The 21,030-nt window shown below is 42.5% G+C and overlaps 1 protein-coding gene across 1 annotated transcript; it reads left to right on the forward strand.

Annotated features, from left to right (window-relative positions):
- The first annotated feature begins 1,237 nt into the window (after positions 1 to 1,237).
- SNTN (sentan, cilia apical structure protein) lies at positions 1,238 to 15,672 on the forward strand. Its single transcript, XM_027523269.1, has 4 exons — positions 1,238 to 1,373; positions 3,120 to 3,154; positions 11,016 to 11,155; positions 15,453 to 15,672. Exons 1-4 carry the CDS (start codon positions 1,264 to 1,266, stop codon positions 15,609 to 15,611), a joined length of 444 nt encoding a protein of 147 aa, XP_027379070.1. The 5' UTR covers positions 1,238 to 1,263; the 3' UTR covers positions 15,612 to 15,672.
- The last annotated feature ends 5,358 nt before the right edge of the window (positions 15,673 to 21,030 follow it).

A 21,030-nucleotide genomic window follows, 5' to 3' on the forward strand; every position in this document is an offset into this window, starting at 1 on the left:
CCAGGGACGGGGAAGCCTGGTGGGCTGCTGTCTGTGGGGTCGCACAGAGTCAGACATGACTGAAGCGACTTAGCAGCAGCAGCAGCAGCAGAGGAACAAGAGAGAAAAAAAACCATAACGAGAAATAGGCAGTGAGTGAGTGGCATGGCCATATGGTGGAGCAGTGACTAGTGATGCAGTAATGACAGCAGTGTCCCTGGAGCCAAGTGGAAGCCGTAATAATGACTATTCTTAGCCTCTTTTGAGATCTAACTCCTCTCACCCATCAACTTACCAGTGATCTCAGTAATTGCTGGTCATATCTTCCCTGACCCAGACTCATTTGACTGAGTTGACATCCCCCAGCTTTTACAGAAGGAGCTCTAAGCTGACACAAGTGAAATAGCCTTCCTACTGAGCTTCCTGAATTGACTTTGTTCGTTTCTCTAAACCATTATGCACAATGAAGCCAGAATGATGTGTCCAAAATGTAAATCTAAATTTATCAGCTTCTTTGCTTAAAGCTCACAAAGGGTTTCCTAGTCTCTTGACATAAGGTGAAAATTCCCTACCGTAATCTGTCACTTCCTATGTAATCTAGCAACCATGCCTTCTCTTCATCCTTACCTGGAGCCTCTCTCCCTGTCAGCTTCTTTGATACAGCCACTGTGGCATTTGTTCAGTCCTTCCTGATCACCACCATGGTTCCTGCCAATGGGTTTAGCACAGGCTCCCCCGTCTGTCTATAGCGTGGATCCCCTGCCCTTTCACCTACTTCACTCCTACTTTTGCTGTACTTAGTCGCTCAGTCGTGTCCAACTCTGTCTATGGGGATTCTCCAGGCCAAAATACTGGAGTGAGTTACCATGTCCTCCTCCTCACTCCTACTTGGCATCAATCATCAATTCCTCAGGGCTGCCTCCCTGACTTCCCTGACTGATGCCAATCTCACAGAATCCCGGATGCACAGTAATGTCATACGTGTGACTTCTTGTGTGTTACCTGGTTAATATCAGTCTTTCCCACTAAGCTCCCTGAGATCAAGATCCATGTCTGAATTTTCTCATTATTGGGTCCCCAGGACCTTGCAGGGTGGCTGGCCCACTGCAGGCACCAAATACTTGTTGACTGCATGCATGGTTTAATGTCTGTCAACAAATAAACAATAGAATACAGCTCTTCTACAGGAGCCACTGTTTAGTTGTCATGGAGTGAATGACACTGGCAACAGTGGCCAAGCAACTGTTGCTTAGGAAGAGCCAACACACAACAGGAGACCAGAGTATGTGTGGCTGCGTGCACAGTACTCAGGACCAAGCACTCCGCTTGGAAGGGGAGCCCAATCCTCCTGCAGCCCCAACATCTACTTTAGCACCTAAGAACATGCCCAAAAGGTCAGTTGACTCTCCTTTATTGAGTTTCATTTAGGCTTGCAGGTATATTTCCAAAGAGTTATGTCCATGATGTGGTAGCCAAGATCGTGCAAGCGTGGTGCTTATTACCCACTTCAATACATCTGTAAATTGAGTTGGAAAATTAAAGAGAACAAATTTGCAGTGTTGATTGCAAACTGAAAAGGTGATAAAATTAACACAAATGTCTTTGATTGCCTCTTGGAAAACATTCGTAAATCAAAACTGGTAATGATTTTGCTGTATGACATATTGTTTCAAGTATCCATGAGAGAAGGAAATGATTTCAGATCATTCAAATCTATAGAATTATGGGTAATAAATGAAAAAATATCTTCCTTATGTAATTCCCTTAGGGAACCCACTTTGGTTGAAAAAAATTTTGAACACTTAATAGGTGCTAGGTATTCCACAGGGCCAAGGGTAGAAGATATGGAGAATCTGCAGAACTCTTGTTTTCAAGGGCCTCAGAAGGCAATGGCACCCTACTCCAATACTCTTGCCTGGAAAACCCCATGGACGGAGGAGCCTGGTGGGCTGCAGTCCATGGGGTCGCTAAGAGTCAGACACGACTGAGCGACTTCACTTTCACTTTTCACTTTCACGCATTGGAGGAGGAAATGGCAACCCACTCCAGTATTCTTGCCTGGAGAATCCCAGGGACGGGGGAGCCTGGTGGGCTGCCATCTATGGGGTCGCATAAGGTCGGACATAACTGAAGCGACTTAGCAGCAGCAGCAGCAGCAGCACAGACTTATGGAGGAGATCTTGACAAAAAAAAAAAATAATAACAACACGAGCCATATTGCAAGTGTATGTTGTACAAAGTATACATAGAATGAAGGTCACATATCTTATGAAGGGGATAATGATGGTGCAGAGTTTTTAGAAAATCAAGAGTAGAAAATCTTGGAGGGTCTTCTCTGGTGGTCCAGTGGTTGAGACTTTGCCTTTCAATGCAGGGGGTGCCAGTTCGACCCGTGCTCAGGGGGCTAAGAGCCCACAAGTCTTGTGGCCCAAAAAACCAAAACATAAAATAGAAATGATATTATAACCAATTCAATAAAGACTTTAAAAATTCTCTGCAGTAAAATAAATTATAAAAAAAGAAGAGTATCTCGTAGAGAAGACCATAAAAATTCCAAGATATTAGAGTCCAGCTTCCTAACTTTATAAGTCAGAAAATTGAGGCCCCAAGGGTCACAGTCTCTTGACTACTTACTGCCAAATTCCTTTCAAACCCTTAAGTTTTACAGAAAAGAAGTTATATATATTTTTTTCTTTTTCATGTGACTGTTCAGAGTAGGGATTCCGAGTCTGTGGCAGTTTTACTCCATGCAACCATGTAGGGCCCCAGGCTGATGTGGCTTCAAGATGAGGCTTCCAAGGTGCGCCTGATAATTTCTGTGTTAATTGGCTAGAAACAGGAAAGGGCGCAGAAGAGCCTGAATAGAAGGTGGTCAGTTCTCTTTTTCCATCAGAGGGCATTTGCTCACATGTTTACAAGACTACACGAAAGACTAGGCTATATAGGCCAGCCATCGCCAAGTACTTCTTAACCATGTGACAGGGGAGAAAGGATTTTGAAAGACAGGCAGGTGCTTCGTCAGAACACTCAGTGCAAATTTACTGAAAATAATCTTTAAATCATTGTATTACCTTACTTTTGATGCTGATATCAATACCCAAACTCCCTGAATCATTATGTTTCTTTTGTTTTGTTGGCAGCATTTCAATATCCAAACAGCTGGCTTCAATAAAAGGTAAGGCCTGGGGTGATGGAGATGTATGTGTTGCTTCTCTACCAGGAGAGCATGCCAAGGGTTAAAAATAATAGGGCAGTGATATAAGAAAACTTACAGATAAAGCATCAAACATTTATAATGTCCTTTTTAAACATTTGGGAACTGAGGTCCAGTGACAGGAATTAACTCACCCAAATTTAAAGGCTGAGCTATTATTATAGCTCATGGATCCCTGAGCTATAATGGATCCAGGTACATGGATCCCTGACTCCTAATTTAGTGTTCATCCCACGTGGCCACATGGCCCTCCATAGGTGGCGTCCGCAGTGTGTCCAGAGCAAGACCATCAGCCTCTGATGCATGAATGTTCAGTGGTACTCAAGACAAAGTCAAGCCCCAACTGCCTCTGTTGATTGAGCAAAATATAGTGTGCCAAACTCCTGAGGTGTAAACATTTGCCTTTAGAATTTCACTTTATCGGTAAACTATCTTTAGAGAGAACAATATTGTCATGGAAATAACAATGAAAGAAAAGATGCATTCATAGAGTTGGATCATTATCTTATTCCAAAACATGTGGCTTGTTTACAGAATAACAAATACAGCTGGATCCCACTATATTGTAGTTATTTTCCCTCTTAGATGGCTGTTCTATTTTTCCAAAGGAGACACTTAATATTTTTATTTAAATAAATCTTCATCTTGACAAAAGTATTGTTTTTACACCATTGTAGCACAAGTTATCCATGATTTCTGTTTCACAACTTCAGGCACTTTGATAATTGTCAGTGACAAAATATCATGTCCATGACATGATGAATGTACTTGACATTTCTCACATAACAACCCGCTCTGGGAGATTGAGGGGGGATCATAATTCTATCATCCACACTGCCCTCCAACACACACTCACACACATACACACACATAGACACACATCATTCCTAGTATCAGACTCCTTACATTAGACCATTGGGTCACATTTATTCTCATGCTTTAAGAAAACACAGGATAAATAGGGTTCATCTTGCCAGAATTTGTTTTATTCATTGGTAATTTTAAGTTTTATTCGGGGAAATAAGACAGGGCTAGATCATGGAATAGAAGTCAGCACCAATCCACATTTTCTCTTCCTGCTACTTATGCCCTTGACCTTTTGGGGGAGGTAGATGGAATGACAGTTGAACACATATTTGCCTCTAGCATCCAAAATAGATTTAGAGGCAAAAATTTGAGAAGTGCTTGAGTATTGGGAAAACTATTGATCTGGCAAGAAAAGAACAGAGATCAGTTTTTAGTTCTCCCGTATACAACTGATGCAAACTTAAACAAGCCACTTTTCTCCTGTAGATCTTCTTCATTTGCAAAATAATAGTAGGAGTTCTAAACTAAGGTCATTCTGACCCCTTGTAGAAATGACAGTTGTGTTTCTACTACACTAAAATATCAGGAACTGACTAAATGAAATATTTCATGTTTAGGGTTCCACATTCCAGAGCAGCTGAGGCTAAAGAGGCAGGGATGGTTCTCAAGTTCAAGTCAGTTCAGTCCAGCACACATGTGCTAAGGCCTACAACATGCTAGGGCCTGGGAATGAATGCAAAGATAAATAAGATGCAATGACTGCCCTCAGGGAACATATACTCTAAAGCTGCACTGTCCAATATGATACCCACTAGCCACCTGGATATGGGACACTTGCAATGCAATTAGTTTGAATAGAAGTGTGCTATAAGTGTAAAATACATATCAGATGTAAGAGACTTAGTAGGGAAAAAAGTGTAACATCTGAATACTTTGTTCATGTTGATCACAGGCTGAAGTTATATTTTGACATATTGGGTTAAATAATATATTTTAAAACTAATTTTATCTGTTCTATTGTAATGTTTCTAATGCAGCTACTTAGAAAATTTTTAATTATAATTGGGGCTTGTATTATATGTCTTTTGGACAGCACTGATGTAGAAGGAAATTGAGACCGATGAACAGAGTGTTTCAATGTGAGGGTTCAGACAAGTTTATGTTTAGGGAAGTAGAGCGCAAAGGAGGGGCATGTAGCCCAATTCCAGGGTTTGAGAATACACTGCCTGGAAAACAATGTCTAGAGACTGTATGCATCATGGTGAGGGGCCAGACTGCTGTGTGACCTGAGCAAGCTGCTTAACCTCTCTGTGCTTCAGTTTCCACATGTATAAAGCAGAGATGATACTGGGGCCACCTGAGAGGATGGACAGACGTAAAGATTAAATGAGTCAAATCATATAGGTCCCATAAAGGAGTGGCTGGCGTATAGAGCATGGAATTCATAATCATTCATTACTATTGTCCTTCAGAACTCAAACTCCAGGATTGTTCTTTTAATATTGCTTACTCCTCTCTCCCCAGAACTAGAACAGAGCCTGGCAGTAAGAACTTGTTGGAAAGATAGGGTTATAAGAAACTACGGGCAGATTAGTATCATTAAAGGGTAAAAAGTGAGATAGAAACTAACCGGAGAGATGGACACGCGTGCCTGGTGTAACACCCTCTCCACCACCTCCACTCCAAAAGCAAGAGCTGATAAAAGACGCCAAACAACAAACGTCGAGCCTGTGCATTTTTAATAGCACTTCACCCTTCACAATATGCTTTCACATACTCGCTCACAACTCCGTGAGGCAGACAGGACAGGAATCAGGAGGCAACATGCTGAGTATTACTAAGGAAAGAACTCAACCATAAAAACAGGAAACCAGAACGCCTTGCAAAGTATCACCAGTATTGGTAGGATAACTGGAGTGCCTTGTTATCTTTTATTTTTAATGTTTTTCTTGTTCTGTTTTTACCACAAGCATATGTTATTTTGCAGTTAGGGGGAAATCCATGCTGTGTTTAAAAGAATGGAGGAGAAGGGAAAGAAGTGGGCTACTCCAGATGGAGTCTCCCTCTCAAATGCAGGCAGACCTGAACTTCATCAGAGGATTGGGAAGTGTCTGGTTTCCACACTCTCTGTGGCGATGCTCTTAGAAGGACTTATTCCAAACTGGCAGATCTTTCTGTGGCCTTTGAAGGCAGACAGACTTTGAAATCTTGCCCCTGCCACTCCTGAGCAGTGTGACCTTAGATTCTTAATCTCTCCATGTGTCAGTGTCCAATAAGCAAAATTGAGACGCAAATAGCACCTACCTTTCTGGCTTACAAAGCATTAAATAAGATTATGTTAGAAAGACATCTGGCACATAGTAAACAAGAAAAGTGCCCATCATTATTTTCAAGCTCACTCACAGCTTGGAAATTCACCCACTGCCTGCCAGAAGGGCACATTCAGGAGAGGAAGAGGTTATTGTGTCCCCTGGGAAGTCTCAGACCCAGTAGAACAGCTCGTTTTAAAGCCCTCTCTAGTTATTATGAGTTATTAATAAAAAACTCAACTGGCAAAAATTACAGAAGGGATATTTACCTCTTAAGGAATTCAGATATTTCCTCTAAACAATTTGTTTGTTAAAAATAAGACTATTTATACACAGAGTTTATTTTTTAGCCACTTAAATTCAAGGTTACCATCATCCAGCTCCCCACCCACTCAAACACATACACCTCTGCTGAGGAAATGCAGACATGAGCTACAAGAAATATGCCATCTCCTTTGTGTGTTGATGAGCAGGAAAATCTTGGGTAACTGAGGACAATCTAAGTTTTAAATACGGGTTTCAAGATGTGGCAGAAGTGAAGGGAAGAGGTGAATAAGGATAGGAGGAGAACGAGCTCAACATAGAGCCCAAAGACACAGAGAACTTTCTGAGGCTGGAATAGTAGGCTAGATGAAGGGCCAGCCACTGGATGAGCAGACAGAAGCCGTAGGTCAGAATGAGACTGAGGATCAGAAGCCAAAGAGGAAATCAAGGCAGAAGAGGCTGAGGATACAGATTCCACAGACATTTATTGAATAAATATTTGTGAAGCACTTCCTGTATGCTAGGCACTTCTCTGAGTGCTGAAGATTCCACAGGCAAAACATCCCTGTCTTCACGAAGCTTATGTTTTCAACATGAAATCAGATCCAAGCCCTGTCACTTGGTCGTGTATCCTCAGCAAGATCAGATCCTGTCTTCATCTATAAAATGGTATAATGAATGGAAAGACATACTGTGTTCATGGGTTGGAAGTGTCAACCACATGAAGACATCAGTTCTCCCCAAGTTGCTCTCTAAGTTCAATGAAATACCACAATATTCAGGTTTTTTAGAAAACAGATGAGCTTATTCTAAACTTTATGTGGAAAAGAGAAAGCCCTAAAATAGCCAAAATAATTTTGGAAGAGAAGACAGTGGGAGGAATCTTCAGTGTCAAGGCTTACAAGATAGCTACAGGAATCAAAATAGTATGAGGCTGACAGAGGAATAAATACATAGTTAAGTGAAACAGAATAAGGGACCTAGAAATTGACTCACGCTAATATGCTCAACTGATTGTCGACCAAAATGCAAAAATAATTCAACAAAGTAAGGATAGAGTTTTTAAGAGTTGGTACTGAAACAGTTGGTCATCCACAGGTTACAAAAATACACCGCTACCCAAGTCTCATATCTTACACACAAATTAACTGAACATGGATCATGGATTTAAACACAGAACACAAAATTATACACTGTTTAATTATACCTAGGGCAAAAATATTTCATAAGAGGAAAAATGGATAAATTTGTCTTGATAAAAATGAAAAAACTTCTCCTTCACAAAAGACTCCATTGGAGAATAAAAACAATATAATGACAGGGAGAAAATATTTGCATATCACATATCCTAAAAAAGACTTGTGTCCTGAAACATTTAAAACTCTCCAACCTCAAAAAAAAAGGTTTTAATTCATTTAGAAAGTGAGTAAAATCCATGAACAGATCTGAACAGATAAATGTTTCACTGAGGAAGATATACAGATGGCAAATAAGCACATGAAAAGACGTTCAGCATCATTAGCCATTAGGAAATACAATTTAAAACCACAGTGAGATGTCACTATGCACATATCAGCATGGCTAAAATAATAAATAGTGACAACCCTGAATGCTGGCAACGATAAAGGAAAGCTGGATCTCTCATACACTGCTGTGTGTGTGCTCAGTTGCTCCGTTTTGTCTGACTCTTTGTGACCACATGGGTTATATATAGACCACCAGACTCCTCTGTCCATGGGGATTCTCCAGGGGATCTTCCCAACCCAGGGATCAAGGCCAGGTCTCCCAACATTGCAGGTGGATTCTTTACCATCTGAGCTACCAGGGAAGCCCATTGGCCTGTAAAATGGTATAGCCACTATGGAAAACAGTTTATGGTTTCTTAAAAACAAGAAATGGGCCTATTGTATAACCCAGCAATTGTATTCTTGGGCATTTTTTCCAAGGAAGTAGAAATCATGTCTATATAGAAACTTGCATACAAATGTTCTTACAAGCTTTATTTATAATAGCCAAAAACTGTAAATATCCAAGATATTCTGCAGTTGAGGCCAACACCTTGATTTAGAATGCTTTGGCAGATGTTTATGGACAGAAATTGTAGCCTCACCATTTGGTCTGAGTTCTGTTCAGAGATACAGTAAAAACTGAGAAGGTCCACACACCCTTTCCCTACACCCATTCCTCTTAACTGTTGTCCTTCCATTTAACTTTAATCGGGGAAAAAAAAAAAAAAAAAAAACCTAAAATTTTCAATGCCTTCTCTTTAACCATTGAAGAAAATCCTGATTCCTTTCCATCACCTAGGAGTTCAGCATGGTCTAGCCCCTACCCACTTTTCTAATCAAACACTTTCAGCTTCTAGACTCCAGGCACAACTGTTCTTTCAGCTCCTCCAGTGTGCCATACTCCTGACCTGAGCCTTCACATATGGGGCTTCCTGAGCCTGGACTCTGAACACCACCCTTATCTCAGGCTGATCCATTCCACCCTTTATTGACAGGTCCTTCCTCTCATATTAGTCTTAGCTTAAATAATAATCTACCTAGAGATGCCTCCAAGACCACCTATATATATCAGTACTTTTTCTCCCAGATCCACTCTGTCATTTTCTATTTTTTTCTGTCTTTATACCTTCTTTGCCTCATACATCATGTGTTGTAAATGTGCATCATATATGTGTATATAGAGAAACAATTATCAAAAAATATATATATAAAGCAAACCCATATGTATGCATCCATTATCCTCTTGATTACTGTTTCTTCTCCCACTAGATTATGAGATCAATGAGGGCAGAGGCCACTTCTGATTGTGTCTGAGCAGCTCAGAAATTACCAGGAACACAGTAAGTGCTCCATACAGAAGTCAGTGTTCAGACTGATCATCTTTCTTTGAATCCACAATTGTTGCACATTACCTGGGCAGAAAGCTATTGGATTTTGTTTTTCTCTTCATTTCTTCCTGTTCATTCATGCAACAGTGTTTAATGGCACCTGCAGAGAAGACTTTTGAGAGTCCCTTGGACTGTAACAAGATCAAACCAGTCAATCCTAAAGAAATATAAAAATATATAAAGGATATTAATTGGAAGGACCGATGCTGAAGCTGAAACTCCAATACTTTGGCCACATGATTCGAAGAACTGACTTATTTGAAAAGACCTTGATGCTGGGAAAGATTGAGGGCAGAAGGAGAAGGGAATGACAGAGGATGAGATGGTTGGATGGTATCACTGACTCGATGGACATGAGTTTGAGTAAACTCCAGGAGTTGGTGATGGACAAGGAGGCCTGGTGTGCTACATTCCATGGGGTTGCAAAGAGTCAGACATGACTGAGCGACTGAACTGAACTGATGCTGAAGCTGAAGCTCCAATACTTTGGCCACCTGATGCGAAGAGCTGACCCATTGGAAAAGACAATGATGCTAGGAAAGATTGAAGGCAGGAGGAGGAGGGGGCAACAGAGGATGAGATTGTTGGATGGCATCACCAACGCAATGGAGTTTGAGCAAACTCTGAGAGATAGTGAAGGATGGGGAAGCCTGGCGTGCTGCAGTCCATGGGATTACAGAGTCGAACATGACTTAGCGACTGAGCAACAACTACATAGCAGGCATTTTTGCTGGTCACTGGGAGTATAGTGATTTAAAAAACTGTGATCTGTGGCCTCATGGAGCTTGCATTTCAGTTTGAGAGAAAGATGATCAAACATGCAATAAGTATAAAGTGGGAGAAGTTCTATAATAGAGGATGTACCGAGGGCTGAGGGAACAGAGAGGCTAAGAGTTTTCTTCACTGAACCTTGAGTAGTTCTCAGGTGTCACTGTGTGTTCCCCACTGGAAAGGACTGAGTTAGCAGCACACTTTAAACCAGAGAAGCCAGCTGGGAAGATCACTGTGACTGAGGCCGTGATTCAAAGAGATCCCTCATCTATCGTGACATCAGAGGACTTATCCTGGATGTCATTCTCCTTTACCACACTGGCCTGTGTGATGCTCTGACACAGAATATAAACTCCACAAGAGAAGGACTTTGTCTTATTCAGTGAAGTGTCTTAATGCCAGGGACTGAGCCAAGCACATAGTAGGTGCTCTGTAAATATTTGTTGACTAAATGAAATCACATATCAGAAAACCAAGGCTTAGAGAGGTCAGGTGTTTTCCCAAGGTCATATGGCAAGCAGGGGCTAAATCTCATCCTGATTCTACTAATTTTATTTGCTACTGAAGGGACTTTGGTTTTCCATTGTTTAAAGGTCCAGGATCAAACACTGGATGTGTTCCACCCTCAGATAGGTGGCAAAAAGCTAAAGGTCAGGATCACATTGACACACACCTTCCAGCGCTGTTCCCCAGGTTCCCCTGGAAGGAGGAGCCTGATAGTTGGGAGGGTCATTTCTAACCTAGGCTACACGGTTGTACATTTCTTCTCTCACAGCTCTACGCAAGGGCTCAGATCTGGAAAAAGCCATTGCCACCGCCGCTCTGGTTTTCAGAAACTCTTCTGACCCTGATGGTAAACTCAGAAAAGCTACTGCCAAAAATCTGCTGCAAACCCAGTTTAAGAATTTCGCAGAGGTAAGACAATTAACAGGCACCAAGAAATGTGAGCCACAGCATAACAGCTGGCATGAAAGAGTAAGACAGAGGGACTATTTTGGGCTTGGTGGTCAAAAAAAGACCTCCTGGAAAATTAAGGTATAGTTGTGATCTGAAAAATGAGATTAAGAGTGATCTAGGGGTGAGGGCTGGTGGGGAGTGGTGGCATTCCAAGTAGGGAATCTGATGTAAAGCATGTCAAAGACATTTGAGGTCCAATAAGTATTAGTGAAAAGCAGGAGGGAAGTAAAAGCAGTGAGGGAGGAAGCCAGGCAGGTGGTAAGAAGCCGTGTCTTACAGAGGCATAGCCTGTGGGCAGGAGGAAGCCAGGGATGGTTTCTTAATTCCCGAGGAAGAAATTACACCAGCTGCAGTAGGAGATGAGACTCCATGAGGGTGGGGAGTGAGGCAAAGAAGAGAGGAACTGTGGGGAAGGAATGCAAATACAAGAAGACATTGGTTTGGGCTAAGGTGGCAAGTATAAGGGGCCTTTGGAAGGTGGAATGAACAGGATCTGCTGTGACCGTTGAAGAACAGGAGGGAGCAAATAATGATATGTCAGTTCTGACTGTGGGAAGAAATGGGTGGTGGATCCGTTTTCAGAGAACAGAAAGACTGGAGAAGAATCAGATTGGAGGTGGGGTGGGAGGTGGGGGCAGGTGATGAGTTCTGTCAGCTTGTGTCAAGCTTAAGGTGTCCTTGAAACTTTAAAGTTGATAAATTCAGACAGCAATAGGATATGTGAGCAGAATGGTCAGAATAGAGATCTGGATTAAGCGAGTGACCAGAGGGAGGGACCTAAATCCTCTAGAGGCATCTTTCTCAAACCTCAGTCACTTGATGCTATCTTCAGTACTTTTTTTAAAAAGTAGTTCTTTATTTATTTGGCTGTACCAGGTCTTAGTAGCAGCATGTGGGATCTAGTTTCCTGACCAGAGATTGAGTCCAGGCCCTCTGCATTGTGAGTGTGGAGTCTTAGCCACTGGACCACCAGGGAAGTCCCCTATCTTCAAGGTTTTTCCTGTATCTACCTATAGCCTGTATTAAAATTTACTTAGAAGTTTTTAAGTTAACACTCTACTTAAAATTATTTTATAAAGGAACTTGATCACTGTTCTAAATGTAAATTTAGTGAGTGGAAATGGAAGATAGTAAAAAACATAGATGACTGTACATTCTTATCTAATATTTATTTTCACATCACCTAAAATCACGTTATATTCTACCAGCAGTACGTGTTCAAACTTCAGAAAATTGTAGCCTTGGGACAATAGGTAGGAAGAAAAGAGGGCCTCATGCTGAACCTAAACCACCAGCATTTAATGTCAGGCAGAGAGAGAAAAAACTTAAAAGGAAACAGTCTCTCAGGTTCTATGTGTATTCTGAAATACATAAAAGAGAAATATTATAGTTCCTTTAAAATATAAATATGTGTATGGTTTTAGCGTACTATAGTTACATAAGGTGCCATCCACTGGGGAGTCTGGGTCAAAGGCACAGCTTCCTAGGATTATTTCCAAAGAGCATGTGTGAAGTGTTTTTTGTTTTTTTGTTTTTTTATTCCACAAAGAAGTGAATTTTTAAGAAGCCTGTTTCATAGAAACAGTGAATATAATGGTGGTTGCCAGGAGCTGGGGGAAAGGGGTGATTTAGGTCAAAGGGTACACATTTCCAGCTATAAGAAGAATAAGTTCTGAAGCTCTAATCCACAGCGTGATGACCCTAGTTAGTAATGAGGTACTGCATACTTGAGAGTCTCTGAGAGTAAGTCTTAAGCATTGTCACCACACGCATACACACACGTTAATTCTGTGCGAGGTGATGGATGTGTTAATTATCTTGATCTTGGTAATCATTCCACAATGCATATGTATCAAATCATCACATTGTACACTTTAAATATATACGGTTATATTTGTCATTGTTCCACAATAAAGTAAAAAAAGAGCTTGTGCACGTGTGTGTGTGTGAAAGAGAGAGACAGAGACTACCATGTGAGACACAGAAAAATGACTGAAAAGAAATGTTAATAATAGTTAGCTATCTTTAGGTAATAGGGTAAAGGGTTATTTTTACATTCTTCTGTGTTTTTTTTTTCTGTATGTCCAATATTAAATACGTATTGTTTTTGCAATAATTTTTTTAAAGCTATTTTTTTTTTTTCAGCCAGAAACATCAGATAAGATTTGACAAGAGATCCAAAATTCTGAGGAATCTTTACAGAGAGGGTGGGAGAGAAAATCCTATATCATCAGTTTGCATCAAATCTCAGAGAGAAAAAGAGCACTGCATGTACTTGGCAAGTCCTCAGTGAGCTTTTGACAAGTGTGAGAATGAGGACCTAGTGGATGAGTCTCATCCTGATGTGATCCACTATCTCTCTGAGAACATCCGAGGAAAAGAATTAAAACCAAAGTTGCCAGGAAAGACATCTCAGCCTCGTGCCCCTCAGTGTAGACTAAACCCAGGAAAGGCAGCCGATTCCGGGCTCTCTAGCAGCAGACTAAGCCAGATACAGGGCAATCCCGCCCTCTCCTCCAGAAGAGAGTAGAGACGTATTTCAGGGACTTGAGGGGATTGCTCAGCCCTACCCGCCTCAGTCTTAGTGGTCCCACTGAGCAGTCCCACTGCCAGACACGCAGCGTCATGGCAGAATGCTGTCTTGGGCCACCTTCCCTGCTCTGCCCTGCGAGAGTGCCAAAGGCACGTACAGTGAGTGTAAGAGTCTCCGTAACCAACTGGGCTTCCTCCTAAATCCTCACGCAGGGTTCTCTGGGAAACTGAGCTGGACCTTCTGGCTGAGTCCAGGGTCTGAAAGGAACATGTCCTTCCTCATAAACCTAAACGTAATTTGGGGGATCTTATTTATCCCCCTGTAGTCAGTCAGAGATAATAAAACTGAGCACCTAAATGCACTGCTAAGAAGATACAAAAGCAAGATGGCAGGTCAAGCCCAAAAAGACTGGACCTCCATCAGCTCCGTGCTCTTAAAATGCACAGCAAAAAGAGAGGAGATAGACCTCCAGCAATCTCTGACCTGGGGGCAAACAGTGTGCTTCACACTTGTCAAGGGCTGCTTGCTCTGAGGCAGGCAGACATAGGTCCTTCCACCTTCACTGGCAAGTGTCACCTCTTGAGGAGCAGCCTAGAAAACATCAAAGGTCTTAAGCCTGTGAGAGGAATGTATCATCACTCCTGAAGTGCCTTAGTCATGCTGCAATGACCTTTTTTACAGCCAGCACATGGATGAGGGTTTGGGGTTAAACTAAATGCAGTGAATCAAATGACCTTAATGTTTTTTTATGCCACTTGGGAAGATAATTCACAAGCTGAGCTTGGAACTGAAAAGTTTCTCCATTTATGTGCTTTTCACAGGTTTTCCTTCAATCTCTTTCTGAGGTTTGATGAACTTTGGTTTGATTTATGATCAAGCTAAGTGCTAAACAATCTTTCAAAGCACATACTTTCTTTTAGCATATTTTACTCCATTTTTCTGGATAATCAAACTCTGTAGATCACATAGTGGATACCTCCAATGACAAAGGGATTGTAATTTGAAAATCAGAAAGCATAACAGTAACTGTATTTGTAGAGAGGTAGTATAGCTTTGGTTGGAGAAGGAAATGGCAACCCACTCCAGTGTTCTTGCTTGGAGAATCCCAGGGACAGGGGAGCCTGGTGGGCTGCCGTCTATGGGGTCACACAGAGTCGGACACGACTGAAGCAACTTAGCAGTAGCAGCAATATAGCTTAGCGGTTGAGTGAGGACTCCAGAATCAGGTAGCCAATGCAATGAATCCTGGTTCCACGCTCATAGCTATCTGTGATGATGTGGTGTTAGTTGCTCAGTCATGTCTGAGTCTTCATGACCCCATGGACTGTAGCCTGCCAGGCTGTTCATCCATGAATTTCTCCAGGCAAGAATACTGTAGTGGATAGCCATTCACTTCTCCAGGGGATCTTCCTGACACAGGGATTGAACCTAGGTCTCCTGTGTTGCAGGCAGATTCTATTACCGTCTGAGCCACCAGGGAAGTTTGGGGCAAATTACTTTATTCTCACTGAGTCTCTGGCCTTCCACTGTAGAGTGGGAAAATAATGCGTATTCAATAAGGTCACTGTGAGCACTCAGATAACCCATGAAAAGATGTAACACATTGCTTGACTAGTAGGGCTGGTAGCAACTTGACATGTTAATAACATGTTTACTATTGCTTATTATCTATAAAACCAAGGCAGCACAATGAATTAGGCTTTTTACTTTTCATTCTTACAGGGACAAGAAACCAAAGCAAGGTACAAAGACCTCCTTTCTGAACTTGACGAACACACAGAAAATAAGCTGGATTTTGAGGATTTCATGGTCTTACTGTTAAGCGTCACTATAATGTCAGATTTGCTCCAAAATATATGGAGTGTAAAAATTACACAATAATCAGCTTTAAATAAATAGTTAGGCAAATTAATGGCAAAATACAATGTTAAATGATTTAAAATGTTTTCATTTTATTTTTGATCAATTGATCGTGCACCTGGGGTTGCCTAGGGTGGGTCTGATTGCTAATATTCAGACCCCTTGTCACTACAGAAATCTATGCACACTCTTCAGGAATGTTTAAATAACATGATATAATCTCTGATGCTTTATAATATAATAGGTTTGATACCACCAAATATTGCATTGCTTCTGTTGTGTCAGTAGTGTCTTAGAGCACTTCCTTATAGTCACTGAGCCCCTCACTCATTCATCCATCAAACAATGTGTATTGAGCTTCTACTTGATGGTATTGCTAAGGACAAAGTAATGAATCAGCCAATCTCTGCCCTCAGACATGCCTACCAGAGTCTTAGCAGAGGAGACAGACTGTGAACATTTTATCAATCAATTTCTTATACAGTATAATTATAATTGTGATAAGGGCTACAGGTTGCTGAAAGAGTTGTTATCACATGACTGGGGATCAAAGGTCAGAGAAGCTCTACTGGCCTTCTGCAAAAGCAAAACTGTAAGAGGAAGAAAACAGATCTGCGGCTACCGGGACTGTGGGTAGGACATGGAGATGGGCATGAGGGCACTTTTAGGGGGATGGAGATGTTCCATAGCTTGATTGTGGTGATGGGTACATGACTGCACACATTTGTCAAACTCTTAGAACTGCACACACAAAAGCGGGGGGGTGGATTTTACTTTATGTGAATTCTGCCTATATGTTACTTGTTGTGTTAGTCACTCAGTCGTGTCCGACTCTCTGTGACCCTGTGGACCATAACCCACCAGGCTCCTCTGTCCATGGGATTCTCCAGGCAAGAATACTGGAGTGGGTTGCCATTTCCTTCTCCAGGGAATCTTCCCAACCCAAGGATTGAAGCCAGGTCTCCCACATTATAGGCAGATTCTTTACCAGCTGAGCCACCGGGGAAGCCCTATATATGACTTAAAACCCCATAAATCCCAATATCTTTGTAATTTCTGGCCATGATTTAACCAACAATTCCTTGACAATATGATCTAAAAATGGTCATGTCCTCAGGACACACATTCCCTGTGGCTATACCTGAATTCCTGAGTTTAAATTATACACACACATCAGTCAATGCCTAAGTCTTTGAGATAGACTTTCACCAAGACTTTAATTCATTCCAGAATTATGGTAGCTTCCTAAGTTACCTCCCTCACCTCCCCTTTTCCTTCCAACCCAACACTGTAAGCCTCAGAGACACATGTTAAGGGATCCTTTCCAAAGGAGAACCTCCATCCCTGGTCTAGAGAAGTGTTATCTCATCCTCTGTGTGTGTGTGTGTGTGTGTGTGTGTGTGTGTGCGCACGTGTGGGCATGCATGTGCCTGTGTGTGCTCAGTCATGCCTGACTCTTTGCAACCCCATAATCCACTGGGTTCCTCTGTCCATGAAATTCTACAGGCAAGAATACTGGAGTGTGTTGCCATGTTTCTAGTCTGTGGGATCAAACCCACGCCTCTTGTGTCTCCTGCATTAGCAAGCAGATTCCTTACCAGTGCACCACCTAGGAAGCCTGTTATCCCATCCTGTAGTGTTCCAAATCCACCAAGACCAGATTCCTTAGCCCTCCTTACTTTCCAAACCTTAGTCTAAGTTCAAAAGTCTACACGTTTTCCCCATCAGGGAAAGCCCCAAACTTTACCCTCTGTCACCATTTTCATAGAAGGAATGTGCATTCAACAGGACTCGACTCATGTGCCAGGCACTTCATAAATATTAACTCAATTCCCATCATAACCCTCTGAGGTTGGCATTAGTATTATAATCTCACAGATGAGGAAACCGAAGCACCGAGGTTTTGATTTTTCCAAAGTCACACAGCAGGCAGATTGCTGAGTTCTCTGCCCTCCTTGTGGGCATTGTCAATTTTGTTTTAATATTAGACTTCATCGTGAGCAATAATACTACAATTCAACAAAAATAACTGTGCACATTTCAGGCACTGTGTGAGAGAGAGTGTGGTACCAGCTGGGCCCTGGAGAGCCATTTGGCATTCCTCAAATAGAATCTGTGGGATGAACTCCATCCAAGCCCTTTGTATCTTAGTTGAAAGTAGCTGAATATGGCAACCTTGGTGACCAATCAAAAGGTCAAATTCACACCTTTCAGAGAAGGAAAAAAGAGACCCTGGCCAATGCTGTGAGGAAGAATCTTGGAGCCATTCCAACCCTGGGGCTCCCCGTAAGGATTTTTGAAACTCCATTCCAGATGGGAAGTTACTATCCTCTGAGGGGAAAATCATTTATAGAATCTATTTTAGCCCAATGCAAGGAATGAAAGCAGAGCAAAAGCTTGAGAAGCATCAGTGACAGACAAATTGATGAGCATTACCCTAAGACTTTGGAAAGACTGAAGCTGAAGCTGAGACTTCAATACTTTGGTCACCTAATGGGAACAGCCAACTCTTTGGAAAAGACCTTGAGGCTGGGAAAGATTGAGGGCATGAGGAGAAGGAGATGACAGAGGATGAGATGGCTGGATGGCATCACTGACTCAATGGATATGAGTATGAGCAAACTCGGGCATAGTAAGGGACAGGAAAGCCTGGCATGCTGCAGTCCACGGGGTCACAAAGAGTTGACACGACTTAGCAACTGAACAACTGCGCTAAGACACTGGATCCACAGAAACCTCACCCTTGGTTCTAGTTCCAGAACCATGATCTCTACTCTTCAAACAAAGGTTCCATCTTGAAAATATTACTGGTCATCACAGGTGAGCTTATGGATGCAAATCTGTCGTGAGATCCCTTGGTTGCAAACAACAAAGCCCACGGGAATTACATACACACATACATGTACACACACACAAAGGAAGATGGCACAGGTTGTATTTATCTACAAAGTCCAATGGCAAATAAAGAAAGGGCAGAGAATGCAACGAATGTCTACAAAATACTGGAAACAGCAATGGAAAGCAAAGTCAAGCTTTTGCTTTCAGTGTATCTTAAATGAATTGGTTTATCTCCACTTCTGTCTGCATGTGGTCTCTCCCTCATCTTTACCTCTACCTCTGTTTGTATCTCTACTTCTTGACTAGCCTTTTTTCCAGATTCTTGGCCCAAAAGCCAAACACAAAGTTCCCGTCACTGACTTGACTTCTCTCTTTAAATGTTCAGCTAACACTCGGTAGCATCTCAGAAAGCCAATTCCAGTCCCCAGGAACAAGAACTGGATTGGCTGAATTCAAGTAGGGGCCACTCCAGATCAAGTTGTTTGTGGCCAGGGATGAAAGTCACATGCCCACTCAGCAGGGCCTGTGGGAACTCTCCCTGCAAAGTATATGGACAGGTTCTCAAAGAAGGGAGAGAGGAGCTGGGGATGAAATGACTGACAGAGGAAATTACAAGAATCTCTGGTACAAAATCCATAACTTGGATGACTAGGGCAGTGTTATTTGCTTCTCAGGCACAGGCTCAGCAAACATGAGAACTGATGGAATTATCTCCTTTGTTATTCCAAGTGAAACCTTTCTTGAATTGTCACTGTGTAAAAGGAGGTAACCTGAGCCTCCCTGGGAAGTTTCCTGTGATTAAATATAGTTAAGATCTTCCTGTACAAGAGCTGTGAGCACGCTTGCAATTTGGTGAGCCTGACAGAAACATACCCAGTCCTAGAACCCCTAATTTTATTTCAGCATCTAAAAAAGGGTCCCAGTATGAAATCAGGAATTGTGCTTTAAACAGTCCTTTGTGAGAAAGGGGGAAAGTTCTGGAAGGAAACCAACAGGCATCCTGAACTTCAGCGCTGGCAGAGCTGAAGAGAGTTCTTAGCTGAATTCTGAGCTCTGAGAAGGGCCGAGAAGGCCAGTTTCCAGAATCTGGCAAAGGTCAATCCAGCCCATGGACAAGGGGCAACCATAACCCAGCGAATTCAGGCCTGAAAGACATTGTGCCAGTTTCCTCTAATTTCAATCTAGGACACATGGCTTCAGATCTCTTTGGTCCTTTGGTGGGGGAGAGGGGTTGCAGTTTTGAAATAAGCGAAGCCTAGTGTAAAGTGGGCTCTCAGCGTGGTTTCCATTCCTGTGCACGAGGACTCCATTCCTGCCCCATGTGTTCAATACTTCATCCACAATCCTGAATCTAAGAACCATGAACCCTAAAGTTTTTCATACTCATTTGGTGACAAAACATGAGCTGTAACTAACTAGAGGCTGTTCGTGGTTTTGATTTTTTCCACTTCACATGAGCGTTCAGATGGTATGGGTGGGAGCTATGCCACTGGAGGAACTGCTAGCCTGGACAGAGGCTAGCAGTTCAGGCAGAGGGCTGGACCAGAGGGCTGGGACCAGAGGGCTGGACTCTGGTCCCAGCTTTGCCATCACCAGCCCTGGGGCCCTGAGAAAGCCCTCCACCTTTTCTGAGTGAGCCTCATGTTTTTTCAGATCTAAAGTTGGGATCCAAATGGGGCCTGTTTTCTTAGAGAAGTCACTGTGAGAGTTAAGGAAGCGCATAAATCAGGAATATAAAGTGGGCCTGTGTATATGTCTCATATCCATTCTAATTTGTCTCATTCTAGGCAGATGGTCATTATCATTATTCTTGACCATGGCTGCCCCTAATACAGCATCTGCTGCTGCTGCTGCTAAGTCACTTCAGTCGTGTCTGACTCTGTGTGACCCCATAGACGGCAGCCCATCAGGCTCCCCCGTCCCTGGGATTCTCCAGGCAAGAACACTGGAATGGCTTGCCATTGCCTTCTCCGAATACAGCATCTACTACACTCATAAATAACTTTACGAGATTGGTATTATTATCTCCATTTCACCAAAGAAGATGAACTTTAGAGAGGTCGAGTGACTTACCAGGGCCACACAGCAGTAAGTGGCAGATAAACCCGAGGTTTCCAACCCACATCCCTCTTGTGCAGCAGTCTGGCTCCCTTCTGTAATGGCGAGTGGATAGAAAACTACCCAAAGGAGAGCATCGCCGTGACTTAAGGCTTACACGTGGTCATAGTACGTTATTCTCCAAAATGAGGAGGAAGAGGAGGTAGAGGAAGAGAAGCAGCAGCGGCTCACATTTCCGGAATCCACAGGGAATCAAGAAGCATTAGCGGGAAGCAGCAACAATATAACGTGCTTTTCCTTGCCTTTCTATGTCATTCAAGAAGGGAATTTTTCCTCTGGGGGAAGGCAGTGGGATTTTAAAATCTGTGTGACCTTTAGCTCATGGTTTTGCTTGAAGAAAGTATAAACGACAGGAGGGAGGCCGTGGAAGGGAAAGGGGCTGTTCCCAACATGCACGTGTAGGTAGAGGAATGGGGATGCTGATGTGGAGGGTAGAACCCTGAGTTTTCCTCCCAGGTCTGCTCCTGCTCGCCTCCTTCCATGT

This window comes from Bos indicus x Bos taurus, chromosome 22, assembly GCF_003369695.1.
Source record: "Bos indicus x Bos taurus breed Angus x Brahman F1 hybrid chromosome 22, Bos_hybrid_MaternalHap_v2.0, whole genome shotgun sequence".
NCBI lineage: Eukaryota > Metazoa > Chordata > Mammalia > Artiodactyla > Bovidae > Bos > Bos indicus x Bos taurus.